Raw genomic sequence first — 10,162 nt, forward strand, 5'->3', positions numbered from 1 at the left:
CCCAGTCCCCCCCAGTATCCCCCCTCAGAACCCCTGGATGTGGCAGTTGTCACCAAGGGCTGGTTCCTGTCCGTCTGTCCCTGTCCCCACGGTGACCCCCCAGTCCCCCCCAGTCCCCCCCAGTGTCCCCAGTCCCCCCAGCCCCCCACTCAGAACCCCTGGATGTGGCAGTGATCTCCAATGGCTGGTTCCTGTCCGTCTGTCCCTGTCCCTGTCCGTCTGTCCCTGTTCATGTCCACCTGTCCCTGTCCCCACGGTGTCCCCAACCCCTCCCAGTGCTCCCAGTCCCCCCAGTCCCTCCCAGTCCCCCCAGTATCCCCCCCATTCAGAACCCCTGGATGTGGCAGTGATCCCCAGGGGCTGGTTCCTGTCCGTCTGTCCCTGTCCCTGTCCGTCTGTCCCTGTCCCGACGGTGTCCCCACGGTGTCCCCAGCCCCTCCCAGTCCCCCCAGTCCCCCCAGTATCCCCCCCCCAGAACCCCTGGATGTGGCAGTGATCCCCAAGGGCTGGTTCCTGTCCGTCTGTCCCTGTTCCTGTCCGTCTGTCCCTGTCCCCACGGTGTCCCCAACCCCTCCCAGTCCCCCCCAGTCCCCCCAGTCCCCCCAGTCCCCCCAGTATCCCCCATTCAGAACCCCTGGATGTGGCAGTGATCCCCAGGGGCTGGTTCCTGTCCATCTGTCCCTGTCCCTGTCCATCTGTCCCTGTTCCCACGGTGTCCCCAACCCCTCCCAGTCCCCCCAGTGCCCCCAGTCCCCCCAGTCCCCCCATTCAGAACCCCTGGATGTGGCAGTACGCCTCCAGGCTGGCGAAGAGCACGTAGAGCAGCCAGAGCAGCAGGAAGAGCCCGGCCGTGAGGATTTTGGGGGCGCGGGGCCCCCCCAGCTCGCCGCCGATGGGCGCGCGGCGCCGCCAGAGCAGCACGCCGATGGCGAGGAAGGCGAAGATGGTGAAGAGCGTGACGGGGAAGGCCAGCGTGCCCGGCGGGACGCGGAACGGCCGCCCCTGCGCCGCCCAGTACACGGCGGCCACCGACCAGGCCAGGCCCAGCCCCAGGAAGACGTTGACGGCGTTGGAGCCCGTGACGTTGCCGATGGAGGCGTCGGCGCAGGGGTCCTGCAGCGCGGCCACGCGGCTGGCGAACGTGTCTGGGGACATTGGGGACATTGGGGACAGTCAGGACATTTGGGGACATTGGGGGCAGTCAGGACATTGAGGGTGTTGGGGCATTGGGGACATTGGGGACATTGGGGACAGTCAGGGACATTGAGGGTGTTGGGGACATTGGGGACATTGAGGGTGTTGGGGCATTGGGGACGTTGGGGACATAGTGGGACATTGGGGGCACTGAGGACGTTGGGGACATTGAGGGTGTTGGGGACATGGTGGGACATTGGGGGTGTTGGGGACATTTGGGGACATTGGGGGTGTTGGGGACAATCTGGACATTGGGGACATTGAAAGCATTGGGGACATTGGGGATGTTGGGGGTGTTGGGGACATTGTGGGGACTGGGGACACTGGAGACACCGGGAACATTGGAGACATCAGAGGGATGGCATTGACTGAGTCCTTGGGGCCCTGTCCCTTATCCCACCCTGTGTCCCCAAGGTCCCCAAGGTGTCCCCAATGTTCCCAGGGTGTCCCCAATGTCCCCAGGTCCCTCACCGGGAATGGAGGTGCCCAGCGCCACGAACACCACGGCGTTGACCGAGTCCTTGAGGCCCTGTCCCTGATCCCATTCCCACATTCCCATGTCCCCAATGTCCCCAAGGTCCCTAGGGTGTCCCCATGGTGTCCCCAATGTCCCCAATGTCCCCAAGGTGTCCCCAGGTCCCTCACCGGGGATGGAGGTGCCCAGTGCCACGAACACCACGGCGTTGACCGAGTCCTTGGGGCCCTGTCCCTGATCCCACCCTGTGTCACATGTCCCAGATGATGTCCCCAGGGTGTCCCCAATGTCCCCAGGGTGTCCCCAAGGTGTCCCCAAGGTCCCCAGGGTGTCCCCAGGTCCCTCACCGGGGATGGAGGTGCCCAGCGCCACGAACACCACGGCGTTGACCGAGTCCTTGAGGCCCAGGGTCCCTGTCCCTTGTTCTCCCCAGTGTCCCCATGATGTCCCCATGTCCCAGATGATGTCCCCAAGGTGTCCCCAACGTCCCCAGGTCCCTCACCGGGGATGGAGGTGCCCAGCGCCACGAACACCACGGCGTTGACCGAGTCCTTGAGGCCCAGCGTGCAGCCGAAGTGCGCCGCCAGGTCCCCGATGAGGGCGGTGAGCAGCGCGAGGAGGAGGATGGAGACGCCGAAGGCCGCCCAGCCCCCCAGCAGCGCCGTGGGGGGCACGCAGGCGAACAGAACCTTCCAGAACACCGTCAGGAAGTGCATGACGTAATCGAAGCACGACGGCAGCCGCTCCTCGCGCCCTTCGTCGTCGTCGTCCTCGTCACCTGCGGGGACGCCGGGGCGGTGGCACCAACAAGGCACCTTGGGGTCCCCAAGGTGGTGGCATCAAGGTTGGGGTCCCCAAGGTGGTGGGACTGGGTTTGGGGTCACCAGGGTGGTGGCATTGGGGTCTCCCAAAGTGGTGGCATCAAGGTTGGGGGCCCCCATAGTGGTGGCATCAAGGTTGAGGGTCCCCCAAGGTGGTGGGACTGGGGTTGGAGGTCCCCAAGGTGGTGGCATTGGGGTCTCCCAAAGTGGTGGCATCAAGGTTGGGGTCCCCAAGGTGGTGGCATTGGGGTCACCAGGGTGGTGGCATTGGGGTCACCAGGGTGGTGGGACTGGGGTTGGAGGTCCCCAAGGTGGTGGCATTGGGGTCCCCAGGGTGGTGGCACCAAGGTGGCGGCCAAAGGGGACCCTGGGCAAGGTGGGAAGACCCCAAGAGGACCTTGGGGACACCTCAAGCTCCCCGTGCCACCTGCTCTGACAGGAACCCCCCTGAGGACACTGGGGATGGTGTCACCTTGAGGACCCCAAGGGGACACTGGGGACACCTTGGGGACACCGGGGACCACTCGGGGACACCTTGGGGACACTTGGGGACACCGGGGACTGTGTGGCACCTGCGCTGACGGTGACCCCGAGGACCCTGGGGATGGTGGGGGGACACCGGGGACCACTCGGGGACACCTTGGGGACACTTGGGGACACCGGGGACCCCTCGGGGACACGTGGGGACACTTGGGGACACCCGGTGGCACCTGCGCTGACGGTGATGGCCTCCAGGAACTGCTCTCGCCACGAGTGCGTGCCGATGACGGTGGCCAGGTTGGTTTTCTTCATCAGCTTGTCCACCGTGTTCTGGGGACAGCGGGGACAGCGGGGACGGTCAGGCCGTGTCCCCCGGCCGTGCCCCGCGGCCCCGAGGTGTCCCCGAGGTGTCCCCAGGGTCACCTTGAAGTCGTAGGACTCCTCGATGACCACCTCGAGGCGCCGGTTGTCGCCCAGCACCGGCTTGCCCATCTCGGCGATGCGCCGCGCCTCCTCTTCCTCGGCCGAGAGCGCCCGCTCGCCGTCCCCTGCATGAGGGGACACCGTGGGGACACCGTGGGGACATGGTGAGGACATGGGGACATGGGGACACCATGGGGACATGATGGAGAACATGGTGGGGACATGGGGACATGTGGGCGATGTGGGCGATGCGCCGCGCCTCCTCTTCCTCGGCCGAGAGCGCCCGCTCGCCGTCCCCTGCATGAGGGGACACCGTGGGGACACCGTGGGGACATGGTGAGGACATGGGGACACCATGGGGACATGATGGAGAACATGGTGGGGACATGGGGACATGTGGGCAATGCACTGTGCCTCCTCTTCCTCGGCCGAGAGCGCCCGCTCGCCGTCCCCTGCATGAGGGGACACCGTGGGGACACCGTGGGGACATGGTGAGGACATGGGGACACCATGGGGACACCATGGGGACATGATGGAGAACATGGTGGGGACATGGGGACATGTGGGCAATGCACTGTGCCTCCTCTTCCTCAGCCGAGAGCGCCCGCTCGCCGTCCCCTGCACGAGGGGACACCGTGGGGACATCATGGGGACACCATGGGGACACCATGGGGACATGGTGAGGACGTGGCATGGGGACACCATGGGGACACGGCATGGGGACATGTGGGCGATGCGCCGCGCCTCCTCTTCCTCGGCCGAGAGCGCCCGCTCGCCGTCCCCTGCATGAGGGGACACCGTGGGGACACCGTGGGGACATGGGGACACCATGGGGACACCATGGGGACATGATGGAGAACATGGTGGGCACATGGCATGGGGACATGTGGGCGATGCGCCGCGCCTCCTCTTCCTCGGCCGAGAGCGCCCGCTCGCCATCCCCTGCATGAGGGGACACCATGGGGACACCATGGGGACATGGGGACATCATGGGGACACCATGGGGACACCATGGGGACATGGTGAGGACATGGGGACACCATGGGGACATCGTGAGGGGACATGTGGGCGATGCGCCGTGCCTCCTCTTCCTCGGCCGAGAGCGCCCGCTCACTGTCCCCTGCATGAGGGGACACCGTGGGGACACCATGGGGACATGGTGAGGACATGGGGACACCATGGGGACATGATGGAGAACATGGTGGGGACATGGGGACATGTGGGCAGGACATGTGGGCAATGCACTGTGCCTCCTCTTCCTCGGCCGAGAGCGCCCGCTCGCCGTCCCCTGCATGAGGGGACACCGTGGGGACATGGGGACACCGTGGGGACACCATGGGGACACCATGGGGACACCGTGGGGACACCATGGGGACATGATGGAGAACATGGTGGGGACATGGGGACATGTGGGCAATGCACCGTGCCTCCTCTTCCTCAGCCGAGAGCGCCCGCTCGCCGTCCCCTGCATGAGGGGACACCGTGGGGACACCATGGGGACACCGTGGGGACACCATGGGGACATGGGGACATGGTGAGGACATGAGGACACCATGGGGACATGGCGTGGGGACATGTGGGCGATGCGCCGCACCTCCTCTTCCTCGGCCAAGAGCGCCCGCTCGCCGTCCCCTGCATGAGGGGACACCGTGGGGACACCGTGGGGACACCATGGGGACATGGGGACATGGTGAGGACATGGGGACACCATGGGGACATCGTGAGGGGACATGTGGGCGATGCGCCGCACCTCCTCTTCCTCGGCCAAGAGCGCCCGCTCGCCGTCCCCTGCATGAGGGGACACCGTGGGGACACCGTGGGGACACCATGGGGGGACATGGTGTGGGGACATGAGGACACAATGGGGGGACACGATGGGGACACGATGGGGACACCTGATGGGGCGGTGGCACGAGGACACCATGGGGACATGAGGACATGGTGAGGACATGGGGACACCATGGGGACACCGTGGGGGGACATGGGGACACCATGGGGACACCATGGGGACACCGTGGGGGGACATAGGGACACAATGGGGACATGAGGACACAATGGGGACACGATGGGGACACCTGACGGGGCGGTGGCACGAGGACACCGTGGGGACACAATGGGGACATGAGGACACAATGGGGACACAGTGGGGACACGATGGGGACACCTGACGGGGCGGTGGCACGAGGACACCATGGGGACACAATGGGGACACCATGAGGACACAGTGGGGACACGATGGGGACACCTGACGGGGCGGTGGCACGAGGACACCGTGGCGTGGCACACGGCGACATACACGCTCATGGCACATCCATGGTCATGGGGCGCGTCCGAGGCCGAAGGCTCCTACCTTGGGCGAGCAGGAGAGCTGAGGAGAGAGAGGGGACAGCGGTGAGACCCCCGTGACCCCCCAGCGTCCCCCCAGTGTCCCCTCCCCGGTGTCCCCTCGTGTCCCCGTACCCGAGATGCCGCGCTTGAGCCAGCGCGGCGTCCCCAGCTCGATGAAGAAGTTCTCCTTCTTCTCGTACTCCTCATCGTCAACGATCTTCACCTGCAGCGTCTTCCTGGGGCGGGACACGGGGCGGCCTCGGCCTCAGGGTCATCATCGTCATCATCATCATCATCATCATCATTCAGCAGCATCAGGATCATCATCCACCATTGTCATTATCGTCATCATCATCATCATCATCACCATTGTCATCATCACCATCATCACCATCATCATCATCCACCATTGTCCCCATCATTCATCGTCATCATCACCTTCCGTCTCCATCCATCCATTTAGCCGTGATCCATCCTTCATCCATCCAAGGCCATCAGCATCCATCCTTCCTCTTCCTCTTCCATCCATTCATCCATCCATCCCATCATCCATCATCCCTCCTCTTCCTCTTCCATCCATCCATTCATCCTCTTCCTCCTCCATCTCCACCCAGCCAATGACCCACCCAAAAACCCAACCGTCCTCTTCCTCCCCCATCCATCCATCCATGACCAATCTTCCTCCTCTTCCATCTCCACCCAACCCATGACCCAACCATCCTCTTCCATCCATCCATCCATCCATCCATCCTCTTCCTCCTTCATCTCCATCCACCCAACAACCTAACCATCCTCTTCCTCTTCCTTCCTTCCTTCCTTCCATCCATCCATCCATCCATCCATCCATCCATCCATCCATCATCCATCCATCCATGCAGTCCTTCCATCCATCATCCATCCATCCATCATCCATCCATCCATCATCCATCCATCCATCCATCCATCCATCATCCATCCATCATCCATCCATCCATCATCCATCCATCCATCATCCATCCATCATCCATCCATCATCCATCCATCATCCATCCATCCATCATCCATCCATCCATCCAATCCATCCATCATCCATCATCCATCCATCCATCCATCCATCCATCATCCATGCAATCCATCCATCCATCCATCCATGATCCATCATCCATCCTCTTCCTCCTCCATCCCCACCCTCCTCCTCCTCCTCCCCTGCCCTTCCTCACGCCGTCTCGTCGTTGCGGAACTCCAGCTCCCCGCTGGCGTCCTCGTAGTCGACGCCTCCTCCGCGCGCGGTTCCCTCCACGGTGCGGAAGGGCACCATGACGGTGCCGCGCGCGCCCGAGCTGCGCACCACCGTCACCTCCACGTGGCCCTGGCACTCGCTGACGCGCACCGAGCGCTCGCGGAACCCGAAGATGCCGGCGTGGTCGTCGTCCAGGATGGTCACCGTGGCCACCAGCGGCGCCACCAGCTTGCCCTTGGGGTGGTCCTCGGAGTCGGCCTCGAACATGCCCTCGGCGTCGCCCACGCGCAGGTTCAGCAGCCGCACGAAGAAGTGCTCGTCCTCCTCGAAGATGTCGTCGTCGATGATGCCGATGGCCAGCTCCTTGCGCGTCTCGCCCGGCTTGAAGATGAGCGTGCCCTCGCTGTACTCGTAGTCCGAGCCCGCCTTGGCCGAGCCGTCCTCGGTGCGGAAATCCACGTAGAAGGTCTGGTTGGCGCCCAGGCCCTGCTGGCACGCCACGGCCAGCGTCACCGAGCCGCAGTTCTCCAGGCAGTGGTACAGGCACGGCTCGAAGAAGATGCGGCTGCACGCTTCATCCTCCTCATCCTCATCGTCATCCTCGCCGGGCGCCGCCGGGGAGCGCCGCGCCGCCTCGGCCGCGTGCTTCTTGAGCACGTTGCCGGCGCCGGTCATGAGGCGCGTGGCCTGGATGCGGTAGAAGGCGCGGCTCTTCTGCTGGTGCACCAGCGCCATGTAGTTGGCGGCGTCCAGCAGCTGCTCCAGCTCCTTCTCCGGGTGCTTCTGCTTCAGGTCCTTCAGGATCTGGATCACCTCGCGCCGGCTCTCGTCCAGCTCCTTCTCCTCGGGCGTCGGCGACGGCGACGCGCCGGGCTCGGGCTCGGGCAGCGCCGGGAAGCCGCCGTCGGCCTCCAGGTCCTTGGGCGGGCGCTCGGCCTCGGTGCCGATGATGATGCCGCTGCGCGGGTCGGCGCGGTAGCGCTTGTAGACGTACTTGTAGAAGAGCAGGCGCTTGTCGGCCGCCCAGGCGAACACCACGCAGGCCGGGAAGAAGAGCAGCGTCAGGAAGGCCTCCCACACCTGCACCACGCCCGGCGTGATGACGGCCAGGATGAGGTAGAGCCAGATGTAGGCGAAGATGCTCCACGAGGCCGTGACGAAGAAGACGCGCAGGTGCTTGATGCGCCGGCTCTCGCCCGCCGGGATGGCGTACACGCACACGGCGATCACCACGAACATGTTGAAGGCGGCGCTGCCCACGATGGTGCCCGGGCCGAGCTCGCCGGCCTGGAAGCGGTGCCCGCACACCTCGATGAGCGACAGCAGGATCTCGGGCGCCGAGGAGCCGAGCGCCATCAGCGTCAGGTTGGAGACCGTCTCGTTCCAGATGCGCACCGTGCCCACGCTGGTCTCGCCGTTGGCCTTGGTGACCGTGATCTCCTTCTCGCGCGACGTGATCACCTCGATGGAGGCCATGAAGCGGTCGGCGATGATGGACACGCCCAGGAACAGGTACATCATGGCCACGAAGTAGACGATGGCGCGCGCCGCCTTGTCGCCCGCCGCCGGCTCGTCCGGCTGCCACACGGGCAGGAGCACGCCGGGCTGGCAGCGCGTGGAGCCGCCGTGGCACGTCCCGTTGGGGCCGTCGGGGGGCGCCGCCGCCGCCGTGGGGCAGCCCCGAGGGCTCAGCAGCAGCCAGGCCGCCAGCGCCGGGCCCAGCGCCGCCATGGCGCCCCTGGAGGAGCCTGCGGGGCGGGAGGGCTGGGGTCAGGTGTGGGGTGTGGGGTGTGGGGTGTGGGGTCAGGATGTGGGGTTTGGGTTATGGGATTGGGGATGTGGGGTGTGGTATGTGGGGCACAGCCATGGCGCCCCTGGAGGAGCCTGTGGGGCGGGAGGGCTGCGGTCAGGTGTGGGGTGTGGGGTGTGGGATATGGGCTCAGGGTTTGGGGTGTGGGGTTTGGGGTGTGGGGTGTGGGGTCAGGATGTGGGGTGTGGGGTGTGGGATATGGGGCACAGCCATGGCACCCCAGGAGGAGTCTGCGGGGCGGGAGGGCTGCGGTCAGGTGTGGGGTGTGGGGTGTGGGGTGTGGGATATGGGCTCAGGGTTTGGGGTGTGGGGTGTGGGATATGGGGTCAGGATGTGGGGTTTGGGGTCAGGTGTGGGGTTTGGGGTGTGGGGTTTGGGGTGTGGGGTTTGGGGTGTGGGATGTGGGGTCAGGTGTGGGGTGTGGGGTGTGGGATGTGGGATGTGGGCTCAGGGTTTGGGGTGTGGGATGTGGGATATGGGGTCAGGTGTGGGGTGTGGGGTCAGGGATGTGGGGCACAGCCATGGCGCCCCTGGAGGAGCCTGCGGGCGGGAGGGCTGGGGTCAGGTGTGGGGTGTGGGGTGTGGGGTGTGGGGTCAGGATGTGGGGTGTGGGGTGTGGGGTGTGGGGTCAGGATGTGGGGTGTAGGATGTGGGATATGGGGTCAGATGTGCGGTTTGGGGTGTGGGGTCAGGATGTGGGGTTTGGGGTCAGGGATGTGGGGCACGGCCATGGCGCCCCTGGAGGAGCCTGCGGGGCGGGAGGGCTGGGGTCAGGTGTGGGGTGTGGGGTGTGGGGTGTGGGGTCAGGTGTGGGGTTTGGGGTCAGGTGTGGGGTTTGGGGTGTGGGGTGTGGGGTGTGGGATATGGGGTCAGGTGTGGGGTTTGGGGTCACATTGTGGGGTTTGGGATGTGGGGCCTGGGTTATGGGATCAGGGGTGTGGGGCTGGATAGGAGGCTGGGATCCATGGGGCCGGTGTGGATCTATGGGTCAGGTTTAAATCCTTGGGGCTGGTTTGGATCCGTGGGTCAGGGATGGATCCGTGGGTCTGGATGGGATCTATGGGTCAGGTTTGGATCTATGGGGTCAGGGATGGATCCGTGGGTCTGGTTTGGATCTGTGGGGTCATGTTTGGATCTGTGGGTCAGGTTTGGATCTGTGGGTCAGGTTTGAATCTATGGGTCAGGTTTGGATCTGTGGGTCTGGTTTGGATCTGTGGGTCAGGTTCAGATCTATGGGTCAGGTTTGGATCTGTGGGTCAGGTTTGAATCTATGGGTTCAGGTTTGGATCGATGGGTTCAGTTTGGATCTATAGGTCAGGTTTGGATCTGTGGGTCAGGTTTGGATCTGTGGGTCAGGTTCGTATCCTGGCTCCGGTTCTGATCCCTGGCTCTGGTTCAGATCTATGGGTCAG

The 10,162-nt window shown here is 64.5% G+C and overlaps 1 protein-coding gene across 1 annotated transcript; it reads right to left on the reverse strand.

The window, feature by feature from the left end:
- Positions 1-739: 739 nt before the first annotated feature.
- SLC8A2 (solute carrier family 8 member A2) lies at positions 740-8,726 on the reverse strand. The gene is made up of 7 exons (XM_074531812.1): positions 6,921-8,726; positions 5,854-5,957; positions 5,744-5,761; positions 3,394-3,518; positions 3,201-3,300; positions 2,172-2,447; positions 740-1,145 (listed from the first exon to the last, which is right to left on the reverse strand). Exons 1-7 carry the CDS (start codon positions 8,669-8,671, stop codon positions 769-771), a joined length of 2,751 nt encoding a protein of 916 aa, XP_074387913.1. The 5' UTR covers positions 8,672-8,726; the 3' UTR covers positions 740-768.
- Positions 8,727-10,162: the final 1,436 nt, after the last annotated feature.

The sequence above is a fragment of the Zonotrichia albicollis genome, chromosome 39, assembly GCF_047830755.1.
Source record: "Zonotrichia albicollis isolate bZonAlb1 chromosome 39, bZonAlb1.hap1, whole genome shotgun sequence".
Taxonomy (NCBI): Eukaryota; Metazoa; Chordata; class Aves; order Passeriformes; family Passerellidae; genus Zonotrichia; species Zonotrichia albicollis.

Excerpts from the sequence above, each read along its gene's own strand:
- SLC8A2 (XM_074531812.1), bottom strand. The coding sequence starts at position 8,671 with ATGGCGGCGCTGGGCCCGGCGCTGGCGGCCTGGCTGCTGCTGAGCCCT. Across the intron at positions 5,958-6,920 it reads TTCCGCAACGACGAGACGGC|GAAGACGCTGCAGGTGAAGA; the intron begins GTGAGGAAGGGC and ends GTCCCGCCCCAG. Across the intron at positions 1,146-2,171 it reads GCTGGGCACCTCCATCCCCG|ACACGTTCGCCAGCCGCGTG; the intron begins GTGAGGGACCTG and ends CAATGTCCCCAG.